Source organism: Aythya marila (assembly GCF_965140915.1).
Source record: "Aythya marila genome assembly, chromosome: 1".
Lineage (NCBI taxonomy): Eukaryota > Metazoa > Chordata > Aves > Anseriformes > Anatidae > Aythya > Aythya marila.
In genome coordinates this window covers 77,115,049-77,141,556 of record NC_139042.1, presented here as the reverse complement: position 1 = coordinate 77,141,556, position 26,508 = coordinate 77,115,049, and the positions used below count along the sequence as shown (strand labels likewise).

At 40.0% G+C, this 26,508-nt stretch overlaps 1 protein-coding gene across 5 annotated transcripts in view; it reads left to right on the top strand.

The window, feature by feature from the left end:
- The window catches only part of ARHGAP6 (Rho GTPase activating protein 6), a 312,049-nt gene that overhangs the window by 196,052 nt on the left and 89,489 nt on the right, over positions 1 to 26,508 (top strand). The window contains exon 2 of one of the 5 annotated variants that reach the window (XM_082775528.1): positions 2,994 to 3,099. The exons of the other annotated variants lie outside the window; for them this stretch is intronic. Within the exon in view, the coding sequence (XP_082631654.1) occupies positions 3,001 to 3,099 (99 nt within the window). The 5' untranslated portion in view covers positions 2,994 to 3,000. The remainder of the gene's footprint in view (positions 1 to 2,993; positions 3,100 to 26,508) is intronic. 5 annotated transcript variants of the gene reach the window in all.

Genomic DNA, 26,508 nt, shown 5'->3' with positions numbered 1-26,508 from the left:
TGGGTATCATGACACTACTGGTAATGGTGCTTCTGCTTTGGCTTTATGTTACTGTTAGAGATGTATGAGTGATTCATTGTATTATGGAGAAAAAGGACATTCAATTTGTATTACTGCCAGGTTGGGGAAAAAAAAAAAAAATAAAGAAAAAAAGGTGTTATCTAAAGTACAGAGTGCCAGCACTTGAAAAGGTGACTTCCATGGAAAGAATAAAAATTTGGGGATGGTTCTGTAATTTATTAATAAGAGATTTACTTCATCCCTCCTGCCTCTGCTCTTCACAGCTCTTTAGAGCTCTGTTTGTTTTTCAGAAGTACAACAGCATGTTCACTGTGGCTGAAAAAGTATGTTTCCTGCCTGGGTTAGAGCAGAAAAAGAATGAAAGCCTTGGTACTGTACAGCTACTGTGCTGATTTGAACACCAAGGGAGAAAAATATTTAGGTCAAAAGATTTTTATAACCTACTTGTTAGTTGTAATGTTTGTTTTCAATAGTCTCTGTCGTCATTTTTTTTTTATTTCCTGAAGACATTTATAGCTTCACAGGTTACTTAGCCTTGTTGGTTTTCAGAATACATTTCTTACTGAAAGTCCCATACTGCAGGCAGAAGATGTCCAGGTCAGATTCCTGGCTGCCACTGAATGCACACTAAATACTAAGCACACATGCTGGTCAGTGCTTGCATTTATCCATTGAGCAAGCAGAAACCGCCAGCAACCCTGCAAAGAATTGCAAAACGTTCTGTAAGGCTGCCATTGCCAAATTCATACAGTACAAACAGCATGGCTCTTTGAATAGCTTTTTGAAAGGCAAGACCAGAGAAAAGGTTAGGAGTGGGTAAAGAAAAACAGAGCTGTGTATGTGTGGGCAAGGAACAGAGAGGGTTTTTCTCCAGTGCTCTGGTTTGCCTCTTCCCCTCTTCTGCATTGTCCTTTCCCCATTTCCCATGGCTGTCCCTGTTGCACAGGGTTCAAAGTGCCCCTTCTGCTGCTTGCTTTGGCATGCTGCAGATCAGTGCATGGATCAGGAGGGATCAGCTGGCAATGCCACCAGGGACTGGCCATTGGTGGACTAGATTTGCACCACGGGCTACCTACGGTATTTGAATCTATAAATCTCATTGTGTGGGCTGCTGAGGCCATCCAGCTGCTCCCTAATGGCTTCTTAAGCTCGAGACCCTCACTGTGCCTGCTTGCATTTGTTCTAGCAGGCATGTGGAAAAATACACTGCTTTTTCATGACGTACTCTGAGTGTAACACCTACAAATGACAGTGACAGCTACTTTCTGAATACCCTGAGTGGAACATAATGTTTTTGTTATTCTTCTGAAAAGTAATCGGAAAAATGACTTAGTACATTGCCTCCTCCGAATTCCCATTTTTCTGTAGAGTAGTTTGAGGCTGTGCATGGATGCCTTTGTTTTTATAGTTTACCTTTTCAAATCGTTATATCATCTGAAAACACAAAAGAAATTTCTCTGCTTTTTTTTTTTTTATATTGTTCTAACAACTAGATGATGAGAGAAATTACCAAAAGGAGGCTGAATAGCAGATCCTGTTAGACCCAACTCTGTTTTCATGAGGGCTGTTATTTCCCATGTGATGCTGAATAGGCATGAAGAGCTTTTTTAGCATTCACCATCTTTGTCGAGTTCCAATTTGTTGAATGGGCAGCTCTCCTACTGGTATTTCAAAATACTTTGTGAATTTGTGCCTGACGGAGTGATGTGGCTCTAGCATAGATCCCAGTGGGAAGAGATGAGGAAAGGAATCTATAAATTACCACTAAGTTGTAGTCACTTCTGTCAGATTTCTTAAAGCCAGACATTACTTTATGTGATCTTGTGAAGATACAAGTGGCTTCAGCTGATGGCGTGTAGGAGGCTTACTGAGGGGCTCAGAAATACCCAGGGAACTGAAGAAAGGCAGCCACAGCTGTGGTAAACAATGGCTGCTTTAAGATGCTTGCATGAAACTAACTACAGATCAAGGCAACCAGATAGGTGAAACAGAGTTTTTCAGCCTGGAGAAGAGAAGGCTCCAGGGAGACCTTTCAGTACCTAAAGGGGCCTACAGGAAAGCTGAGGAGGGACTCTGTCAGGGAGTGTAGGACAAGGGGGAATGGCTTTAAACTAGAAGAGGGTTGGTTTAGATTAGATATTAGGAAGAAATCCTTTACTCAGAGGGTGGTGAGGCACCAGCACCAGTTGCCCAGAGAAGCTGTGGATACCCTATCCCTGGAGGTGTTCAAGGCCAGGTTGGATGGGAATTGGACAACCTGGTCTGATAGGAGGTGTCCCTGCCTAGGGCAAAGGGGTTGAAAGTCTTTAAGGCTTTAAGGACTTTAAGGCCCCTTCCAACCCAAACCATTCTATGACTTTATGAGAAAATAGTGACATTTTGGGTTTTGGTATGTCTATGCTGTCCGTAGAGTTCCACTTATGAATCTTTGAAAATAGATTACGCTTTATAGTAAATGGTCAGTGTACAACAATTAAAGATAACTAAGTGATGCCATCTGCTGTCTCATAATCTTATTTAATACTACTTTTCATGACAGAATTGTTACCGCAAGAAGAAATGGAAACAGCCTAGGCTGATTAAAATGCCAGAACTGTGACAGTATCTGATCTGTATCAAAGTTATACAGTATAAACATTGGTTGTGATTAAATACAGTGGGCTATAGCATGTCATAAGGAAACACAGTGCTAGGGTCAATCCAAAATAACTCCTCAGTGACCCTATTATCTAAAGTTTTTTGTTAGGCTTCCTTTTTTGTTTGTTTGTTCTATTATTTTTTTTTTTTTGGTCTTTTTGGAATCTTGAGAGGAAGATTAAGAATCCTGTGGAACAGACGGTGGGTTGGAAGAACATGGCACACCATCCCATTAAAGTGTGTGTTTAGCCAAAATTTATTTGTTACGTAGTGAAATTCTTCACATTACAACTGTATTTAGTACAACTTGTTATCCACAATGACTTTACTTTTAGGTGCTTTATGGAAAGAGTTAACCTGACCATGGACCTCAAAGAAGCTGAGAACCACATTTGTGTAAGACGTATTATTCAAAGAGAGTTCACCCGTCATCTCAAAAAGGTAGAACAGATCATAACATTTAACTGTTGAATTTATACAGTGAAGTAAATTCTAAATTAAGTTGACTAAACTAAAACGCTCAGCTTTGAAGCAGTAGTTTATTTAGAGAATGTCAAATGCTTTCTTGTGTATATATGGATTATTAGGTTGGTTGGGTTTTTAATAGCAAAAGTTTTAGATTTATTTTCTTCAGATGCAGCTACACCAAATTGCAGTTCACAGGTTGCTCCTTGATGAAACAGTGAAATGCTGTAGATGATCTGAAGGTCCTGCAGTCAGCAGTGCTTAGTAGGTACAAATTGGTGCAGAATTGAAGAGGCAGATTTTGTGTTTCATGTTTAACTCTTTCTCTCTCTGTTCTTCGTTTCTGTTTATAATGGTCTGCAATGAACTGAATTACTGTGATCTGTATTTCTGGTTGTATGTTAAGAGAGAGACCATCGGTGTTTTCTTATGCTTTTATATGGTTTAATTTTCATGGTGAAACTCATCTGGTCTGTAAATACCTATTTGCTGATGTAGTACATTAGAAGTCTCCCATTTGAACATTACCATAACAGAAGCCTTGTAGCCTCTTGCTCCCTCAGTACTTGGGAGACTATCCTCAAGGTGCACAAATGGCCAAACAAGCACAGAGTGAATTCCATAACTAACGATTCCTAAGGAAAGTCTTACCCAACCTCCTTGCAAATCAACAGCTCTGCAGATGAGTGTAGCACAGTCCACGCTGACAAGAGAGGGGAAGCTGTGGACATGTTGACATCCTCATAGCTTGCCATAGCTCTTTGTTTTAAATTTCTGTAAGGTTTCTTCCTCTGCAGACAGATTTTCTAATCTGGGGCATGAGACATATTGAGGAATACTGAGATAGATTAAAAATATATTTATACATAAATTTAGTGGTTCTTTTGATCTTTGTTTTCTAAACATTCACATATTTACAAACTTGCTCTGCACAGCTCTAAACTTTATTTAAAGTTTTCTGCCTTACTTTAAAAGCCAAAATGAAATGCAAAATTCACATTTCCATATAATAATGGGTTGTTCTAGAAAACACAGGAGCTTGAAAAAAGTCTGAGTTCACTTGAAAATGGTGAAGTGTCCATCAACCAGAAGATGTGAGAGTATAAAATGGGGGTACATTTACTTATATGCAAATCTGCTGTTATTAATTTAGCCCTGAGTAGGTAGGAACTGTTACAGAACAAGTTAGGCCTTGAGGTTATCTCCAAACAAGTGGGGGGGGGAGGGGGAAATAGGGGTAATATAATCTGTGAGTTTGTATTATATTTCCAGGACAAATGCTACTCTGTTGTAATTAGAGCATCGATAAAAACGTGAGGAATTCTTGTGCCTTTGGCCAGAGAAAACCTTACCTGAAAGCAGCAGTGGATTTAAAGCTCTTGTTGGAGGATGTAGAAGGAGATTTTATTCCTCGTGAAAACTCAAGTTGCTCTTGAGATGGTGTTTTAAAGAAGTTGCAAAAATGTTCCAGTGTTCAAATTAGCACGTCCTTCTCAGAGAATGGTGACTGGCTGTTAGCAAAATTTTTCTGGAAATATCTAGGCTTTTAGAGAACATGTCTTCTTACACTTCAGGCTGGCTGTGTATGAAATTGAATAATTTTGTATCTGCAGGGTAACGCCTTATGAGGTTGGGCAGACTCTTAGTGATTTTGTAAGGTGATGGAGAAAGTGGAGTGTGGATTGAAGATGTGACTGATAGGAAGAAATGACCAAGAGGTGGTGAAGATAGAACGAAAGAATAAAAGGAAAACCAGGCTGTCAAAATTGGCTTCTTTTCAGTCTGTCTAGCATGATTTTTTTTTATGCTACGTTAATCTTGCCGATACCTGAGTGCTTCATAAATTCAAAGTGTAACCACAAAGGATTTCTCTTGCTCTCCCCAGTGCGTTTTTTACCTCTATGACTCTTGTTCTTTTCCAACCGAGTGCGATTTCTAGGGAAGCCAAATCATGCATTTTGAAAGTGAGCAGTGCTTCAGGGAACTCTCAGATCATCTGACGAAAACAACACAAAGACATAAGTGAATTAGTGAGAGACCTAGTAATGCAAGGAACAACGCGTATGATGAGTATTCATCTTCATCACAGCTATTACTGTTAGAGGAACAGAAGTGGCTCTGTGCCTCATTTGCTTTTTTGTTTAAATGCTAAAAGGATGGTTGCTGAAGTGCCAAAGGCTTCTGATTCTGTGTTTAAACTCAAAATCATAAGAAGTTCCTCTTAGATTTTGAAGTGCTGTTCTGTACCCCGCATCGTGCAAGGATCCTTGTTGGCATTGCTACATCTCGTGTCTGTCTGAATTTACAGTGCCGACTCCTACATTTTAACATTGCAATATAACTAACACCTACCAGGAAGACAATTGAATTGTACATACAAATATGCAAATAATATTGCAAGTAATGCTTTTTTTTAATCATTAAGTGGTAATGCTCCTAGTGGAATTTTGATCTCTGAAACAAAAAAGATCATCTCTTATGGCCCTGTGTGCTAGGTGCCAAAATTCATTTTATCTGGTAATTAGCAACACAAGGGCAGTAGTAGTATTGGGGTTGCTTAAAATACATACTTGGATAAAAATGAAACTGGTCAAGACCACAGGGAAGGTCGCTGGGTCAAAAAAAGTTTTTCTCTTTTCATAGTCATAAGCTATGTCCTTGGTTAGTATGATACAAGGATGTTTGATTCTACACACAGTATTTCTCTGCAACCTGAGATGTGGATGCTAAATTCAAGGAACCTTTTTAAGGGAAGTTCAGTGCTTGTGGGATGGGTTGCAAATCTGGGGTAGGAATTGATTGTCTAGATTTTCTAGGGTCTTTTCAGCATTGCCCTGTTTTACTACCTCAGCTTATTTTTGGGGTTCTATGAGTCACTTCTCAAAAATTTTTGTATTGGATTTTCTTATATGACTTAAGTAAATATGGTGGTGTCATAGATCAGATCAAAATTAGGATTCAATCTATACCTGAGATGATTCACAATTTAAAAAATCAAGTTCTGTATGTAGCTTGTTGTCAGTTTAGAAAATAATGCTGAGTTACTTCCACTCACTAGGCCAGGCACATAGAAGTATTAGGCCAACATGAGCCTACTTCTGCTTGCTTATTTATTTATTTATTTATTTATTTATTTATTTATTTTTAAGTGTAGGTCTTGCATTAAGATAACTTCTGCTTGTTGGAGCAGAACTCAGGCAGCTGATTTTTTTATTTTTTTATTTTTTTTTTTAAATAAAGGTGGATATTCTTCTGAAGAACAAGAACACTTTTTCCAGTTCAAAACTTTTTGCTTTTCCTTTTGCTTCTTTCTGGAATTTCATCACATACGATAAAAGCACTAGCTTCTTTGAATTAAGCAAATATATTTATAGCTGTAGGAACTCTACTTTCTCATTCTCTTAAAGTGGGTGTAGCAAAAAGAGGAAGATTTGCCAAGTGCACTGTTCTTTTTTCCTGTCCTTCCAGAAGTGTGCAAACTATATCAACAGTTTAGCGTGGGTACTTCCATGGGAGGAAAAATCAGTTGGCTGCAGCATTTTCTTAATGTTCAATGCCTTATAGAAACCATTAACAGTAGCTCTTTGGGGAGTATTAATTACAAGAAATTGGCTATTGATAAAACTTCACAGAATACCCCTTGATTCATGTGCATTTTAAGGTATTTATTAATGTCTTTGTCACTGCTGTTATTGCTACATTTCCAAGCATTTAGTTGTAGTTCGTATAGTCAGATCTTGATGCCATCCCACTCTTATTTCCTATTTGTAATGCCTTTCAGTTTACAGACTTGAATGCATGCTGTTGGAAATCCAGGCTGGAGGTTGATGCTGGCTGTGGTGGTGCACACTGGGGAAGAATTTAGAGCTGATTTATACTATAAACTTAAAAACAAAAAAAACAACAACAACAAAAAAAAAAGCTGAAAAATTGCTTTGTTAAATTTAGACTCATTTCTCTATGGCTAGTTACAGTGGTGTTTTCACGCATAATCTATTTTTTGTTTCCTTACAATGTCTTTTGTTCATTATTTTTCAACTTGTCAAATTTACAACACGCTGGAAGACTGACAGAGAGGCAAATAAAAAGCATGCTGGCTATGACAGGAGAAGCAACAGATAGATCCAGCGTGACAGTGGTTCAGCAGTTTTGCCTTGCGTATCTGCCTTCATATCTACAGTAACATAACTTAAAACTTTGAGAGGAGAAGATAGTAAGAGCAGAAGAGAGTTAGTTTTTACAGACCTTAAGACTTTTGGTAGTGTTGAGCACGTGGTAATTTATAATTTAACACTATAAATTGGAAGTGGCTCTCACTATGATATGGTCTGATGGCAACAGCACCATGGTATAGTGTGTGTACAGACTGTCTGCATGTTCTGCTTGAAGCACCACAGTGTCTGTAAAGTCCCAGGCTATTGCCTGATAAATCTTCCCAGAGCGTCGCAGTTACGTCAGGTTTGTGAAGGCTCGCTGATGGAATGGAGTTCAGGATTGTTGCTGACCCAAGGGTCTTACAGGAAGTTTTGAGTCCCCAAATGTGGCAATAGAACCTGCAAGACTCTTTAAACTTGGCCGCAGAGAAAAAGTGACCACATCCATTAAAACACGAGATAATGTATCTCCCACACACTGAAAAAACAAAAAAGCAAAACCAGACTATGTAAAAGCATTATCTAGCTAGGATGTCTAAAAACGGCGCTGTATGTGTTTCTATTTTAAGATTATTTAACATAAATTGATGTTATCTAACCCCACATGCCTCCGCTGAGGGAATGTTGTTCTGAGCGCACAGAACATGCATGCTGATTTGAAAGGATAAACACTTCTTTGCTTTTTTCTCTGAAAAGTGAATGCAAGGAAGAGAGAACATGATTTCCCTTGTTGCCTTTTACCTCTTTCCTGGATCAAGCATGTGTCATAAGGAAACAAGCAAAAATGTTTTTTTATAAGAACAAACTGGGTTGTGGGGAAGAGGGTGATCTAAAGCCCTGAAGACATCTCAGCTTCTGAAACCTTTTGCCACTTTGCATCACAAATTCTTAGTGCTCAGGATTTGGGCTCTGTGAAATCCACCTGGAAACCTGATAATGTTCTTTCTCAGTTAAGCCTTGTACTGTGATGGCCGCCTTTGGGGGCTGCCTGGGAATGAGTCTCCTTGCTGGAGTCCAGGAGGCTGAGGCTGGATGAAGAATACAGTCAACCCTGGTTTTGGTAAATGCCATGATTCCTACTTTTCAAGTTACCCTGGCACCTGGTTAGGGCAGAGAGGCTACTCTGGGACAAATAGACAATTCTTCTAAGAAGAATCTTCTTCTGGTTACTGGTCATCAGTTAACATTTGTAAGTTTGTTCACATGCTGAGCCTACAGAAATGTTTTATTAAGCACATCTAGGGAGCTGTTGTAAGAGCACATCTCCTTGAGCTCTTTGTGTTTCTAAAACTGACTGGCATGTAGTTTAATCAGTCCAGAAAGCTCACTACTGTAGTAAATTTTCACCTGATGTGTTGTATCAAGGTAAAGTCCCTCCTTCTCCCCTTCCTCTCCCCCAACTGCCCTTCCCCCAATTTAGCTTTAAAAAAAGCTTATACATGGACACGGCGACACAATACAAATGTACATTTGGGTCACTAAAAGTTCACATTTTCCAATAACAGTAGTAAGCTTTCCAGGAAGTGCTGTCTTCCTGACCTCCTAGGTGAGGCCCTTCGTGGTCTATAACAGACGTGTGGTGGGGCAGGCAGCTGGGTGCCCGCCAGCTCCAAGACCTCACCAGAAGGATGAGCTGCTTCCCCTCTTGGTTACACACCCTCCTGGCTGGTCCTTCTTCCTCCTGTTGTCTCTGCAATCTTGTTACGGCTTCTCTTCCTTCCAAAGATGTATTTCCCTTTTGGTGACTTTGTTTCCCTTTTCTGGGTGAGAAGAAAGAAGAAGGGGAAAAAAGAAAAAAAGAAAAAAAAAAAAAGTGTGCGTGTAGGTTTAGGAGTGTTCCTGATTTATGTGTGTATGTATGTGTTCATCCCTTCAGCATTGTGAAAGGTGAGTTATGAAATGCAATAGCTATTTAGACAATCTGGTACAGTAAAAGAGAGAACCCTTCTCACAAATTTTACCCTTTGATAACCAGAGAGCATCAAAGCTTTTTATTAAATGGGCCTGCTTATCTAAGCTAAGTGAGGTTGGAAGTCACTGAAGATTGTCACTTTCTGGGTACTGACTTTGTGCTAGCATGAAAAACCAAACTAAAATGACAGTAATCATCCAATTTTGAGTGGGATTGGAAAGCAATGGTAGGTGATATTGGCTGGGCATATGAGTAAAACACTTTTCTTTTTTTCCCTGCAAGCTTTGCTTGTCATGCTGACCGCTCCAGCCTCACTCTTTTCCCGTACCTTCCCATCTGCTCAGCTGTCTCCAGCTGTTGTTTCCTTTCTTGTACTTAAGTGTGCTCATACTCTATGGGGTGTTTACAGACAGGCCAGACTCCGTTGCAGGCGCTCTGCTGGTATCTATGCCTGAGAGAATTGGTCATGTTTAGACAGGAAATTTAGCTCAACTATATTGCTAGGCTAATGTGACACTGAACCTGCCTGCTTCATGCCTTGTGGGATTAGTGTGCTGTGCATGGGAACTTGTGTGTCTCCATCCAGATGTGAAAAATGCTTTAAAATCTTATTCCTTACAGCAGAAACTGTTTTTATTGTTATTACTATTATTGCTAAGTGTTTGTACGACCCACTTGTAATGACCCTTATCCATGACAGTAATGCAAATGGTGACTATAACTTTAATAACAATTGAAACATGAAAGAGCAGTAGATGCCAAGAACAGCTAAGACTCCGGAGGGAAACAGGGAATGACAAGAAAAATATTATTCCTTTAAACATTCACAGATGTATTTTGTACAGCATGATATATATAAATGCATGTAGGTACATATGTGTATACATACACAACCATAGTTTCACAAAGAAACAAGTTTTTGTAATGATCATATTAACTGTGAGTTAATCCAATGTCAATTTGGGGAGACTTGATTACAGACAAGCAACTAAAATAATAACAGCTTTGCTTAAGTTTTTAAAATAATATTATTTATGGAAAAATGCTTGTTGCTCATTTCTCACAAGCAGCTGTTTTTCTGGTGCTCTGGTGCTTATCTGCATGTGTGTGTGTTGGCGAGATAGAACAATATACATGTATCTGACTAGTAAGATTTCATTGAATGTTATTTACAATATATTCCTTCTGACGTTTATTTTTAAGAAAAGTCAGGGCTTATTATGTATCAGCATTTCACAGTGAATTTAAGACTGCTTTTATTATTAAGGGCATTTAATGAAGTCATGTCCTCTCTGAACTCCGCAAGATTCCTTCCCAGCATCAAGCTTAGTGTGTGTTGTGTTTGTGAGTGCATAAATGAGTAGGAGTCCACAGTGACATCATAGCCTGATACTAATTAGTGTTACCTTTGTCTTTTCAGATGCTTTTAGGGGGTTTTCTGCTGTATGAACAGTAGGTTTCCATGACAGTTACAAAATGCAGGCAGTTCTTTATGGGTAAATACCTAGAGATGGGGGGAGGGTGGGGGGAGGGAGCACCACCATTTTGCTCATGGGATGGGAATATGTTTAGCTGTAGGACAGGACAGATGCTGAGACAACCTTGTATTTTGTGTCCCAGTGCTCAGGTGTGCTCTCATACACTGACTTGGCCAGATGTGCACTTCTGACTTGATGGGGACAGCTGGCATTTTGCAGCATAGCAGGTGGACTTCATCTGCATCATTGCGAAGGGACTATGAAGCCTTCAGTAAATAGAGTGGCAGAAAAAAAAAAAAAGGCAAATAATCTAGACAAATAGTTAGGCAGGCCAGATTCAAGCTGTTGTAGCTTGAGCCTCTCTGTTCATAAATGTGGTGTTGCAAACATGGGCAGATCCATAAATAGATGTCATGGTATAACTGAAGCTGTAGTCAGCCCTCTTTCTCCCCACAGTACAAAACTAAATTTAACTGGGGAAATTCTCTGTTGATTAAGACTGGTATTTTGGGAACTGATGCTATACTTGCATTATGGCCATAGCTCCGAGTTGGATTCCTTGCTCCAAAGAGAAGGAAATGACTTATATCACTGTTACTGTTCTTGAGTTCTTAAAAAAATATCCAAGATCTTGGAATCTCATGCAAGTTTCTTTCATCATGTTGGATAAAAATGGGATTATAAAGATAAATAGGAAATAAAGGTTATTTTAATACTGGGAGTTACAGTACACACTATTGATACACATTCCTAGTTCTTAACAGCATTTGATATCTGCAGCAGAATGTCTGTCAATTTTCATATACATTCTACTCTGCTTGCAACAATAGAAATGCTTTCTTTGGATTAAAGTTATCTTTGTTACTTTAACTATTATCAGTCTAGTGAAGTTTTTTTTTTGTTCATATGTTGTTAATGAACTACCTCTGAAGGAGATGAAGTAGGAGCTGTTTGTGCAATTGCAATGCATCACCTTTAAGAAGCAGCAGTTCTTCATAAAAACTGAGAGAATGCAAATCCGAAGAACAAAATAAAGAAAAAAATATTTCTTTCTCAAGAAGTTGACTTTCCTTGCTGTTTTGGTAGGATCGTAGGTAGTCACGTACTAAGCTTTCTTTTAATTTCCTTCCTTTACCTGAAGCTGTTTACTCCTCTACTCTTCTTTAGGACTGAACAATGTTGCAAAATGTTGTTGGTTAGAAATTAAAAAAAGAAAAAAAAAAAGCCTAAGGGCTTGTGTGATACCACATGCATGACTCATTATGCTTTTTCTGGGGACAAGGAACTTCTATATCCTGGTACTAATTCAGAAGTAGCCACCCTACAAGTGTTAGACTGTTGTTTTTTCTCCTCCTATCAGGCCATATGCACTCATGCTTCCTGTCTAAGGAAACGGGTATAAACTTTCTCTCCCCCTTAATCCCTGAATTCTTTTTGTTTTTGTTTTCTTTTGGTTTAGGTGTTTTTGTTTGTTTGTCTGTGTTTTTGTTGTAGTTGTTGCTGTTGTTTTTTTCACATGGAAAAGGAGCTGAGTTCCTAGTAATCAGTTGCAGGAGAAGCATATATGGGGAAAAGGAAGATTATCTGGTTTGTAGTTAAAGCAGAACTCAGAATAAAATGTTGTCAGATACCTGTGTGTTCAAAAAAACAGGTTAACTTTATGATTTATGGGCAAACAGGTAATGTCTCACAAATTAAAAATCCAAAGTTATAAAAAACATTAAAGAAGTATTTTAGTAGCTCTCTCTGTAACTAGGTTAGTTCCTCTTCCATGTTTTGTAATTTCTGTCTTTAAAATGTCACCTTATATATGTGTGTGGTAAAACTTTGCTTTAACACATGTCCCTTTGCAAAAAATTTTATTAAAATACTGTAATATTTGATGAAACAGAACTACTTGTTTCAAAATAGTGATATTGTATGACAAAACACAAAAATTCTGACTGAATAAGTGATACAAAGGTGAGATGACCTTACAAGAGGAAATATTAATGGCGCAGCAAAAACTACACAACTATACAACTCAATTCAGTGCAATACAAGTGAGTTGGGGAGGGAGGGACTCTTTGTCAGGGAGTGTAGTGATAGTAGAAGGCGTAATGGTTTTGAACTAAACTAAGGTAGATTTAGACTGGATATTAGGATGAAGTTCTTCACTGTAAGGGTGGTGAGGCACTGGCACAGGTTGCCCAGAGAAGCTGTGGATGTCCCGTCCCTGGAGGTGTTGAAGGCCAGGCTGGATGGGGCTTTGGGCAGCCTGGTTTAGTGGAAGGTGTCCCTGTCCATGGCAGGGGGTTGGAACAGGGTGATCTTTTAAGGCCCCTTCCAACCCAAAATGTTCCATGATTTTATGATAAAATCCTCCTGGAGCTGCAGGAGAACTGAATCTTGAGCATATGTGCAAGCAGCCCCTGAGCAGCACTCTGCTGACAGTTTTTTCTCCCAAACACGTGCAAGCTGAGTCAAAGACAAGTCAAGGTGGAAATTGAATATGAAAGCAGAAGGGATCCAGGTGGTACCAGCCCATATATCATCATTGCGAATCCTGCTGGAGCAGCTTAATAGCTGCCTACAGTTCTGTGTGACCTACGCCTCATGGCTGCCATAGAGAAACACCATAGTGCACAGTGTGGTGCTGCCATTTCTCCTTTAATGTAGATGAACGAGATGACTCGAATCAGTTGAAGGACACAGCATGGATGTTAAATAATGGATAGCTCAACAATGATTTGCCACCTGTAAAGCAGTGATGAATTTCATGGGTCAATACTTTCTTAATGCAGTCTGCCAACATTGTGAAAACATGCCTACATATGGTGTCACGGGTGTTTTTCATGTTTAGGATGGAGATCCTCAGCGAGATACTCAGCTGATCTCAACTGGCAAATTGACGCAATGGAATTGCTTAGCTTTGCTTTGCTGTTAAGCATGGTGCATGTTAAGAAGGTTGTGATCTGCTACATCTTTTCTGGCTGCAAGTCCCACAGTGCGAGTTTGGGAGCCTTTGGGCAACTTTTAGCAGCTCTTACCTATAACTCTGGAGGTTGTTTTTTTTAGTCCTAAGTCTGACAGTCAGTATTTTAATGTGGCTATGGACTACTGTGTATTTCTTCATTCTGTGCAGATCTGTAGATGCTATGTGGTAGTAAAAAGCAAATTGTATCCCACACTTCCTTTGGGAGCATTCATTAGCATAGCAGCCTGATTCCTTTTCATGTAAGTACATGGATCTGGGTCAATTATGGGGTACCATAGAAATAAGGGATGTGATGAAAGAGAGCCAGTGCCTGTAGAAACATGAATGGAAGACCAGACACAGGGAAACAAATCAGATTTGAGAAGTCTGCTCAGCCACAAGATGCAGAAGAGAGAGACCAGAAGAAGAAATAGGATACGGGAATAGGCCAACAATCTGCAAAAGCCAGCAAAAAAAGTGGCAGCTGGTTTGCAATTTCTGACAGAAAGATCAGCCACCAAATACCTGCTTTTGGATATTGCTCTTGAGGGCAGAACTGGGAATGAATTATGACCTCCCTCAGGGCTCTTAACCTAACTGTAGCAAATAATCATTTTTAACTTGTGGAACAGGTGAATTTGAACACTTGCAGTTCAAACTGGTGGTGGTGTGCCCCTGGTCCAAAGAGTCAAGTGACCTTGTTTGTGCTGTGTAGCTGGACCACTAAGCAGCTGTTTCCACTGTAAACACTTGAATAAAACTGGTTTGAGGGTATGCTTGTGCATATCACTCCATTATTAACTTTGTATGAACACACACGCTAAACCTCCTCCATGGGTGCCTAAATGCTTTCTGCTAGTGGAGGCAGAACAAACACATTGTACATGTATTTTCTCTGTTCGTTTTTGCACTGCCAGAGGGAAAGGGTGGTTGGCAGAAAGGCGTGAAGGTGGTACCCCCATAACAGAGTGAATGAACTGCAGGGAGAAGTGGCTGGGTAGCTGGGACCCTTCCAGCAGAACCAGCAGCAACTTTGTGAGCAACCATTAACCCCCCAACCTACAACATACTTCATGGTAAAATTAAGATGATAAAACTACTGTGATAGGAAGAGACAAGCACATCTAAGTCTGATTCTTTTAAAGGAGTTGAGTTTGTACATATTCTTGAATACAATCTGTGCAGTATTATGTTGCTCCCTTTCCTAGACGGCAATTAAAAATAATCATCCCATTAGTTAAGGGAACAGATTTGTTTGATTTGTGTTTCTGGTTTTAGAAGTATTAGCCAGCAAAATGGTTTTAAGAGTCAATTTCTGGTTAGAAACAGAATGGAGCTGCCAGGGATAGATGGAGGGCAGGAAAGACCTCTCTTTTACTGTGCAAACATCCCACATTGGCTAGTGGCCTTGAGCATGTAAGAGCTGCCAAGGGTCTTTGATTATCATTAATACTGGCAAGCTGCATGAAGGGAGGAATATATTTTCACTTTCTCATGACATATTCTTCAATAGTGTGTGCCTTGTTCTGTTTATGACAGAGTTTTCTCAAGGGCTCTTTTTGTGCCAGTGATTTCCCATCTTTTGTTGGTTTGTAGCCTACTCAAATGTGTCCAGTGGAGAAGAATCTCAGCCTGCTGACAGGCTTGTTCTTCCTCACTGCAGTCCTGGGATCCCCCAGGGGTAGCTGAGCAGTAGTGGTTGTGGAGAGCAGTTGTTACTTTTGGTGTTGCAGGAAAAAAAAAAAAGTTTTTAAAAAAGAAATGTAAGTGAATGAAGGTGTCAGAAAAGATTATGTTGAGTTCAACTCATAAACCTGCAGGCATCCAGCTTGGGTTTACCAGGGTGCAGTGGGAGCAGGGTGCCAAACACAGGGAGGTTCACAGCTCAAAGTACAGCTATACGCAATGCTGCATGGGTTTACCAGATGGGGTAAACACAGCAGTGTAGAGTCATGTTGGGATTTCAGGTAATTCTCTCCACCTGAAGCTTACATTGGCATGATAGCCCCATGAAAGATGTGTCAGCTTGTCAGAGAGCAGCTTTCTTTTTAAGCAATGTGGAAGCACCAGACATGGTGTCCTTCAAGCAGGCAAGAGCTGTGTTACACATGTGTTTTAGAGCGGTTCTGTGTCTTGGAGGAAGAGGAGCATGGTTTGACAGTTGCTAGAGCAACTAATGCTTTTTTAATGGACAGCAAGGATAAGCGATGGTATAAAGACCACGTAACTGGTGCACCTTCCCCTGTCTCCTGCCAATTTTCCAGTATATTAAAACAGTAATAATTTATGCGTTCAGCTGAAAAATGGCTCTTCGTTTGCCTAGCTCAGCCACATTTGTGAGACTGTGTGATCTTTATGGAGACAGCAAAGAAGAAACTATTTACACACCAGACAGCAAGGATTCAAGCCTCTCTGACAAGTATACTTTGCAACGGAAAAACGCATTCCTTGCTCTGCCTCCAGAAATGCTCTTGGGTGTGGAAGTTGCTGGGCCAAGCCTCATTTATCTCTTAGGTTGATGTCTTCTGTTTGTCTCCTTTCCCTTCTCCCACTAGTATTTTATTTATTTATTTATTTATTTATTTATTTTTTTTACAAATTTACCAAACTGTTTTTGCTTACTGTGGAATTACTGTTTGTGTTGTAAGGCGGGTGTATGGCGATGAAGCCTAGTGCAGGACAGGCGTTCTGCTTGCCCATGGCAGTGCTGCAGAGCCAGCTGCCTGGAAGTCGGCATGGAGATGTCCTCACATAACTGGTCTCAAGAAAGATAACTCAACTCTCATAGTATCTGAGACCCAGCCGGCTGCAGACTTCAGTGAGGAACGATACCAGAGCAGAAAGGACATATCACATCCCACTGTATACAGACTTGCTTTAAGGTATAGGGAGGTAGATTAACTGGAGTTTTCAGCCACCTTAAGGCTACATATACCTTAAGGCTACGTATATGAATTTAGTGGTGGTTTCTGTTATTAGTGAAATCTGTAGGCATTTTACAGCTGAATTCCAGGGGAAGACGGTTTGGCTAATACTGGGTACTTTTTGAAATCTCCCTGAAGTTTTAGAATGCAAAGGTTTGAGTCTATGGGACTTTGCCTTCTCTGGAGTTCTCTGTAAAATCAGCATTAATTGCTTCAAGGTTGAGCTAAGGTTACTGATTTTGATTAAAGATTAAGTATTAAACCATTAAGCATGTTTATAAAATGAAACATAAACAATTGCAGAAATCTTAAATACAAGGTTACGCAATTTTCACACCACTCTTAAAGCTCTGTTTTCACAAATCAAACATTCTTACCTAGCTCTTTAAAAGTAAGTTTTATGTTGCAGCTCCTGGTTTTGTAGGTTTGAATCTTGCCTTTCATTTTGCAGTTCAAAAAAAAAAAAAAAAAAAATTACCTTAGGCACAATGCATGACAATTTTAAACTGTGCACTTACTAAAAATTATGACTGAAATAAGATCAGGTTTTCCAGTGAATGACACTGAGGTATTTAACTGGAATAAGTTCACTGCTCTTGAGTAGAGAAGCAGAGCATGAAGCGTACACTTTTTTTTCCTTTTTGCACAGATGAGAAAGTAATAAATGTTTGCAACAATTTTCTGCTGTTTAAAACTCAGTAGATGACTACTTCCTACCTTCTTGCCATTTAGCAAGCCATTTTCTGGGCTCATGTGATTTCTGAAGAGGAAGAAGTGAAAACCTTTCTCAGATACCCTAAGCAGAGAGAATGGAAATATTTGTAGGAAAGGGAATATTGGCAGAAAGCCATCTCTTTAGATTCTTGTGTGTTAGTGACCAGTATTTATTCCAAAAGAAATTTACAACATTTGGCATGTGCAACATGAACCTCTTCTTCCCCCATAGCTTCATGCCCATTTTTCCTTTCTTTCCACAGCCCTCTCCTCCTGCATCCTTTCCCAGTTGCTAACTTATCTCATCTTTCTTTCTATAACTCAAACACATGCCCAGTGACACAACCCCACCTCCAAAAATCTTATGCTTGCTCCTCCAGGCTGTCTGTGTGTCACCCTCCTGAAAGATGCTCCTTTACATCTCACCTCTTTTCCTCAGTAATACAGACCTGCTGTCGTCTCTGTTACGTTACAAAATAAAAATAATTTAAAAAAATGATGCACTCTTGATTCTGTGTGTTACTGCAACTGCTGCCCACCTCCCTTTTTATTTTCATGTTGAATTTATTGATTCAGCTACCCGGTGTTATTTTTCTTCAGTTCTGTCTGGACGTCTTCCAGGCTGGCTGTCATCCCTGCCACTGCATCTTAAATGCTCTAAACCAGCGTCCCATGACTGCCAAATAGCATTGCGGTATTAGAGGGACACCAGGAGAACTTCTTGTTCTTGATCAGTGTGCATTGTTTCTGTTCTTTAAATCACATAAAATGGAAATATTTCAGTGCCACTGAATTCTTTGTTTGTAGATGAAAGGAAGATACTTGATTTCCTAGGAAACAGATATGGGTACTTGTGACACGAAGAACTCTCTATATGTCAATAAACGTGGCATATAAAATATATTGCAATTGTTGAGATAATGCAATGGTCAGGGAGTAATTACATACCCAGTATGCAAACCTCAGATGCCTTTGAAGGTATGGTATCTCTTATAGTTACCTATGTTTCGTGTAAGCCTCCTGCTTACTACTGCAGATTGTGCTCTGCCGTGGGAAAGCAAGCAGGGATATAGGTGATTTTTTTTTTTTTTTTTTTTTTTTTTTTCAAAACTGGATGCACTGTTGCTCTTTGATACAATTCTTGGGCTTCTGATTCTTGGGCATTCACTTTTGATACGTTAACACTGAAGGAGGCTGTAGCCATGCAGTACACATTTGTAAATGACCTGAACAGCTGAACTTTTTGAGATTTACTGAGTTATTGGAATGTTATAGTGTCTTGCCTAGCCAGCAACTTTTGACTTTTCTTTAGGTAGATATGACGAAGTTTCTCACCTGAAGAAATATTGGTATCATTTGAAAGCAAGAGGGAGATGCTTGTAGCTCATCATACTCATCAGTCACCACTGGCATCAGTAAGAAATGTAGGAAGGTTGACACAAAACTGTATGTGAGGATATGCAGGTTGATCTTATCCAGCTTAACTTAGTGATCTAAGCTAAAGCTAATTAAAAGTATTTTGGCCATGGATATTTCATATGCATTTTGTCTTAGGAAACATGAAGGAAAAGTATTATTCTCCTTTTTTTTTTTTTTTTTTCCTGATCAAATAAGACAGGAAGTTATTTGCAGTTGTCTTGGACATGAATTCATACTAAATGGCTAGAAATTGAAAATACTTCATAGTAGCTAAGTAACCCTAAACCAAAGATTTTTCTGTTTTCATGCTAATACAATTACAGTCCAAAGGAGTTGAAATGTAGCTCAGTTTGTGAATAGTATTTTGTCAAAATCAGCACTCCTGTCTTCAATATTTTTAAAGATAGAAAACTGTCCTTTTGGAAATATAACGGCAGGTGATGGGCCCTATTTTCTGGAGATCTGGTTCTTCAATGAAAACTGGTGTAACAATAGAAGGTTTCATATGCAAAATTCTCCGTACACAGGGTGGTTATATTAAAAAAAAAAAAAAAAAAAAAAAAAAGAAAGAGAGAGAAGAGAGAAGAAAAAAAAGAAAAGGAGAAAGAAGAAAAAGAAAAAGCCCTTATTTATCTGGGTCTTTTACCTAGGGAGTGAGCTTATCTCGAGGCAAGGCTGCAGCAAGGAGGACATGCCTTCCTTGAGGGCATTCCCTGCAGCTTCCCTGCTGCTTGGGGCTGCTGCCGGAGATGTCTGGGCAGTGCCTGGTACATGGGAATTTCGTGTGGGATGCAGGAGCACAGAGCTGTATCACCTCTGTATCGCCCCTGGAGGAAGCTCTTATGTAGCGTGTGAAGCCTGGCAAGTCAATGAGCAAGCTGTAGTCTGACGTAAGGGTGCAGTCACGGAGTGAGCTGCAGATAAGGGGTGACTGAGATACGTTGACTTTTGTTATCAAGTAATTGATGCTCTGTGAGAAGGAGTTGTTTCTGAATTTGTTGAATCAGCTGTGGTCATGGCCTGAGAGTGAATCGTTGGAAAGCTCCAGCCCTGTTTGGACCAGCTGAAGTAATGCTTGTTATCCAGGACATAGTCCAGTATAGGGAGAGCTGTGGAGTGTTATCTCTGTTGCCTAATGTCTGCCTGTGATAACTATTGGTGATGTGAGACATCCAAAAAAAGAAGTCGTGGTAGTCTTCTAAGAAAGGCACTCAGCTCTTTAAAGTAACAAGCTCTCTTTGATATGTGATACCCCTGAGCGTGAAATGCAAGTCCAACCTTGCAATTCAAAGGTCTGCCAAATTTCTTAACCCAAATACATTTGGAGAGCATTCAGTGAGGCCCAGCCTTCTTTTCACAGGCTTTATATGATCTATATTGCCAGGAATACTGAGAGTCCCATGTGATATCCCAAGGGGGTGTATTTAATGTAACGACAGTACTTGCATAGGGGCTATTACTTCTTTACAGTAGTGCCTGTTTACATTTACAGGTCTGACACGTTTTTCATCCTGATTTGTGTTTGTTCTGCTTCTCACGTGTCACAGATAAGCAGTGGGTTTCCTCGCTCACTGCTGCAGCAGGGGCCGGACAGCGGCTGTCTAGTGTGTGCACATGAAGGCAGCGAAGAAACCTTCTGCACTTCTCAGAAAATGTGCAGCCAAGTTAGTGCCCTGTTTACCCACCCCTATGTTTGTGCGTATGTAAAATCTCTGTTGGAAAAATCATGTGTTTACCCTCATTCCGTGGAAATTAATCTACTAACAAAACCAGATAGACCACAGTAGGAAGGAGAGGAGCATCAACAACTGTGCTTTTAGAGCTCATAGATAAAAACAAACCCACCTTCTGCCACCTCCTAATGCAAGTTAGAGAAAAGTAACAGCATTTTTTTTCACCCAGTCCTGTAAGTGTTTGCCAAGGAGCATCTATATTAGCAAAACCAAATTGTGATGCTTTTTCATGATATTCATTTTTCAAAAAATAATTATTATTACTGTATCACTACTGTGGACTTGTGATTGATGCAGGTGATAATTTCCTCCAAGGTAAAAATCAGACAGTAAGAGAGCACAGGAGCTCTTAACTTCTGGGGGTTTCTGGACTGCCAGAGCGTTATTGTTTGCTGCCTGTCTGCAGAATGACAGGAGGCTAAAGAAAAGCTTTTGCCTCTTGCAGTGAGGTTTGTCCTCGCAGAGGTGTGGGCCAAAGCTGAATCGAGGCTGCCCTGTTTCTGAAGCTGAGCAGTTGGGTTGTTGAAAGCACAAATTCCCTCATCAAAAAGCTGTCATCCTTGTCTGGGGGAAGGGGTCTGGGAGATACAAAGTTTTCTGTGCCTGGGATGTACAACACAGAGCACCTCCACATGGAAATAAAAGCAGTTTTGTAACGTTGTACCAAAATGCCTGCATCTGTGTATTTGTTGTATTTTCGAACGATAATAGTATGTGCTTCGTGGTGATGCCAAACCCAGCTAATTTCTTTGGCTTATTTTTAAGCCAAATTAAATTGTACCATTTGTTGATGGTTAAACTCTGCTAATATGTATATATGAGATCAATTTATTGCAGAATCTGGAGTGTTTTTCTGGTTGTTAAGTTTCCAGCAGCTTTCACCTACTAAGATTTTACAGCTAGATAAGAACCATGTGCCAGTCACTTTGCCATTACATTTCAGCTGTCTGTTGAGACCACATCTCAGAAACAGCCAGCCAAGCTGCAGCTGGAAATGAGATGAATGTGGAAATCCATGCTGTAGAAAGTCAAACTGAAAAACAGAAGTTCGAAACACGGAATCATTGAAGCTGGAAAGTACCTCCAAGATTATCAAGTCTAACTACCAACCTAACCTACCAAGTCTCATCGCTGCACCATGTCCCTCAGTGCCATGTCCATGCATCTCCTAAATACCTCTAGGAATGGGGACTCCACCACTGCCCTGTACAGCCCATTCCAGCAGTCGACCAGTGTGGTCAGGTGTGGAGGCAGGCTGAGCTGTGATTATGAAGAAAATCTTGATTTTGTATGGACGTTGGCAATCTAGAGGCACATCAACAAGGTCCTAGAACACAAGAGTATGAGAATGTTGCTTCAGGGACCCCATGGCAAGTCTTTGTGCCCCATGGTCTTACTGGCTTAAGAATTCAGTCACTTGTGGATTGTCCATCTCATGCTGTAGCTGTGCTCACAGGGATGTACTAACAGAAGTTGTTTACCCATAGAGATGCAGTGCTATAATGCCTGTATCTGTTATCTTTTAGTATTAGCTAGGTTATCAGATTTGCAAACTGATTGACAGGTTGACTGTAGTGGTAGCAGGGGTAATAGGTTTTCTTGAATGATACCCTGAACATGCAGAATCGTGGATGGCTTCGTAGGGCATACTCAGGTGTGTTGGTCTTGACTGTTCCTTTGGGTGCTTTCAACAGACTCTAGTACAAAACAAATATTAAGTCCCATCATCACGGAGTTGCCCTACACCTGTTTTGTGTCCCAGAGTTTACTTTTTGAGTTCAGTATGCAAGAGATTTCCCTTGAAATGTCAGTCACCTCAGGTTTTGTCCTGCGTAAGTTGTGAAGTGTTCTCCTTTTTTTGCCTGGACCGAGAAGCACAGAGGTTCTGGGCCCCTTCCAAACTTTTTGAAGTGGCTTTTTCCACTGTCAGGCAGGGTCTGGCTCAGAGTCAACTGCAGTTTCCTGGTTCTCACCCTTCCCTTTCAGGCAGACAGATGACCTGCCTTAAGGGATCAACCTTTCTTGGAAGGTGAAATTAAGCACGTCAATTAAAGGCTGACCGTAAACATCAGCTGCCTACGTACCTATGAATTTATTAATCCCATGTTAGTACTCCCTGGCGTAGTGTTTATTGATCAGTTAATTAGTATTTGCACAGTGCTTTGAAGAGGACAGTGATGTGTACATTTCTGTTATCATTATAGATTAGTATATTACACCAAGCCAGAAACATTGCAGAGATAATTTATCTGTATTCTATTGAGAGAGGTGTATGTTTATTAAGAGAGCTCAATGAGGCATTGAATGCATCTATTATGGTTCAGAAGGGGAAAAAATTGATAACCATGTGGGAGTTTTAGTAGACACATTTTTCCCTGATCTTAGGAGGATTGAAGATACTAATTTACTTGTCTCCCTCTATACGTGGGTTGTAATATCAGCTAACTTTTCCTTCTCCTCTTCTCAAAAAGACTCATCTCTCATGTTGCTTCGTGAGTGTTTGAGTGCCACAGATTTTATCTTACCTGAGTATTCATGAAACAGGATGAAGGAAGACAGCCTTTAAGTAGTTGGATCCATCCTGGCCTGTTCAGAAAATAAATTGGTATCTTATCTGCAAAATATAATCAAGGGGAGCTTGGCACGTACTACTTAAGCATTCATTGGAGCTGGAGGAGCAAATTAGCTCTTTTTTTCTGGACTTTGCTTTTTTATGTTTCCAGTCTTTTCTGCCCATTTCATTTAGTTGTCTTTATCATTTTTGTTCTCTTGGTGTCATGCATAACTTGCATATGTCTGAGATCATATTTTGCATAATTAGATGTGAGAAAAATGTGAACTGCTAATAACAGCATGTTTTTTCATTGTGGTATGTACATATCCATTAACTTAAAGAGAAACTGACTTGGGCCTAATATAACACTTGTTACACAGACATGAAATTAAAAGACTATTTTATTGAAATTAATTAATTTCAAGTGAAATTAATTAATTTCAAGTGAAAACAGAAGTCTGTGTGTAGAAATCTTCATGGTCCTGGCCTTAACAGTGGTTCTAATCAGAGGGATGTTGCCTTCTGTGGACCATCACTGTTTTCTGGGCTTCCCACAAAGGTGGAGAAGGTTTGTGAGGGGAGCCTGTACGACTGGAGGAACCAGAAGGGTAATGAACCTTGCAGTCAAGGTCTATTAATAGATGTTTCCAAAGGAGTGAGTCCAACTTGGGTCCTAGTGTTTGCTGTAGCTCCGGGCTGCCCCCCTTTTCTCAGCTCCAGGGGAGTGATTCATTCCTTAAAGGCCTTCATAATTCTTCTTCTCCTTTCATTAATCAAGGACCTAATCAGTTCACGGGGATCTAAGTGGATTTTAGGCCATAGATTTTTAGTTTCTTTGAAATTTTTCACTTTTTAACACACAGATTCATTTAAGTAAATGTCACAATACTTCAATCAGGAGATCATCTTCTGATTCCTGCAGTTAACGTTACTTATGGACAACTAGTATCTGGTAGGATCCCTTCATTCGCATTCAGTGAAGAGACGAAGGCTCCCAGGGTGGCTGCATTCCACAAACAGCTCTGATTTGCTGGGAATCTGTGCGGGGCCAAACAAAATTCTTGAATCGGTTATTTTTTCAGAGGATGTTGTTTTGCATTGCTTTGATGGGAGAATAGAAGTGATGGAAAAAATACCTGAGCCGCTTCATGCTGTTCTTTTTTGACATATTATGATATTTGAAATAGACCGATTTGGTTGATTTTAGCTGTCAGGAAGAGAAATTTCCCATGGATGCTTTAGACTTGAGAATACTTGTACTTTACTTTGCTGGAATTTTTAGGCAACAATAATAAATAGTCTTTGCATGTGAACTTGTATCAAGAGAAACAGAGATATTAATCCCTTAGGGGAAATCATAACTGTTTTGCTTTCTAGATGAATTTCATTTAATTTCATACGGTCTCACAATGATCTTCATCGTCTTTTTATAAGCTTTCCTTCTCTGTTTTATTGTTTGCTTTGCATCAGTGTCCCTTTGTTTTCTCTAAAGTTTCATCTGGCTGTTTCTCTTGTCTCCAGTGGGATGTGTAGTACTTTTCGTTCTGCTCAATCTTCTTTGATTCTGTATCTGATGAAACTCCCCCATTTTCTTTCAGGTTCCTGGATGTATGATGCCCTCCACAATCTGCTGGAGGTTTCCCCTGATTCTACTTAGCTCATTCTCTCCCCTCTGCTTTCTTTCCCAGTCTGCCCCTTTCAGTCTCTTACAGGATTTTTTTTTTCCAGTTAAGTCTCCCGAAAAAGCCAATTGGCTGTGGCTAGAGAAAATAAGGTCTTTTCAGGCACTGCTTATCTCTGCCGTGATTTCCAGCAGTGTCCTGTGCCAAATACACTGTGTATTTATAGAGGTTACCTTTTTCTCCAGCGGTAAGTTGGTAGCCCTGGGATGAAGAAGAAGCTCAGCAAGATGCAGGTGATTCCCTTAATATTCTCTAGTTTTCTGCTCCATACAAATATATTATGTCTGTATGCTCTATGAGTGGCCGTATGGGAAAGGTAGTGGTGAGGCAATAGGACTCAAATCCAGGTATGTCATTTTATGTCTGAGAAAACAATGCAAAGCTAGGAGGTAAGCTTTCTTGATGGTAAGTTGACCTTGTATTTTGTTTTTCCTTTGTGACAAGTAGCATCAGAATAGCAGGCTACATTTTTATAAAAGTGGACTATATGTGAAGGAAAAAGACTGTTTGCACTCCTTGTTTTGTAAATCGCTACTTCACATCTTTTGTCAGGGTAATGATACAAATAGGGAATTCTGAAATCATAAATAGCAGTTATAAATCATTCCAAGGTGGTGACATATGGGCATCTGTCCAATAGCTGATTTGCTCTTACAAAATCTCCACCTTAGGGGATAGGTTTTTGGAAATGTTACTAGGGTCGCGCATTATTTGTGCTTGAATGGTTAATGTGCCTGCGTACTTTTTGGTTGGCTATAGCTCTGAATTTCCATTTGTGGACTTAAAGATCATCTCCTAGTGAGGCGAGCGGATGTAGAGATCACTTAACATGTTGATATGCCTTCAGTTTGATTTGCCTTTTTTATGTTTCAGTTTGCCCTGCAGGTTCACTGGCCTACATGCAGAGGACTGTTGCCTCCGTCTTTCTCCTACTCTCATTAAAAAGAACTAGTTTGATATCTTCCTTTTTTTGGTGCTGGTTCCTGATTCTCATTTCCCTAAAAGTCTCACTTCAGTTCTCAGATGCAAATGAGGGCAATTAGCCTGATCTGAATTTGCAAATCGTTAAGCCTTTTAGAACAAATTATGCTGAATGTTTTCCACTTGAATTCAGTGTACTTGCTTCCACTTGTGTTTTAAGGTTAGTAGCTTTTTGATCAGTATTCAAAGTTCTGTCTGTACAATACTGCATGTTGATCCCTTTCTTGTTGTCTTCTATTTTTTATTTTACTTTGTGTTTTTACTGCTCTGCTCAGTTTCCTGCACTTCATGGGACTCCCCATGAAGCCAGATTTCCCTTGGGGCAGTCTGGTGTACCCCCTCCCTGCAGAGGAGGCCTCCAGGGCTGCTCCACAAGGAACCCAGTGTTGTTCATCTTGCAGGACTTGAGCTGGCATCTCAGCATAGCATCGCGCTGGGCTACAGAGAGTCTCTCAATGGCTTTGGACAAGGCATAGAAGAAGCCCAAGTAATCTCTTGGGGAAAGGACTTAGGTTCCTCTGTTGCTGCAGCATTTTTGCTCGTGTGCACTGTGTCTTATGTTTTATATGTAGACATTCACTTCTGAAAGCTATTCTTTGAGTGCCCAGGGCAGACATAGGACCAGTTTAAGGGAGGTGAGTGGAGGTTTGAAGGCTTGTGTCTGTGTCATGTTATGTGGTGGGGTACTCTTGCATGGTGGAGTGGCGGAAGGAGATGATCAACATGGAGAGATGATACACATAATCTTCAGGGCTGCAAATAGCTCCTTTCCAGTTCTCGGTGTTTCCTGTCTGTGGGACGCGGAGACAGTTGTATGTAGCTTCAAGTGCATACTAAAGAGTTACCTAATAATCTGGCTCTACAAAAAGTCAAGTGTA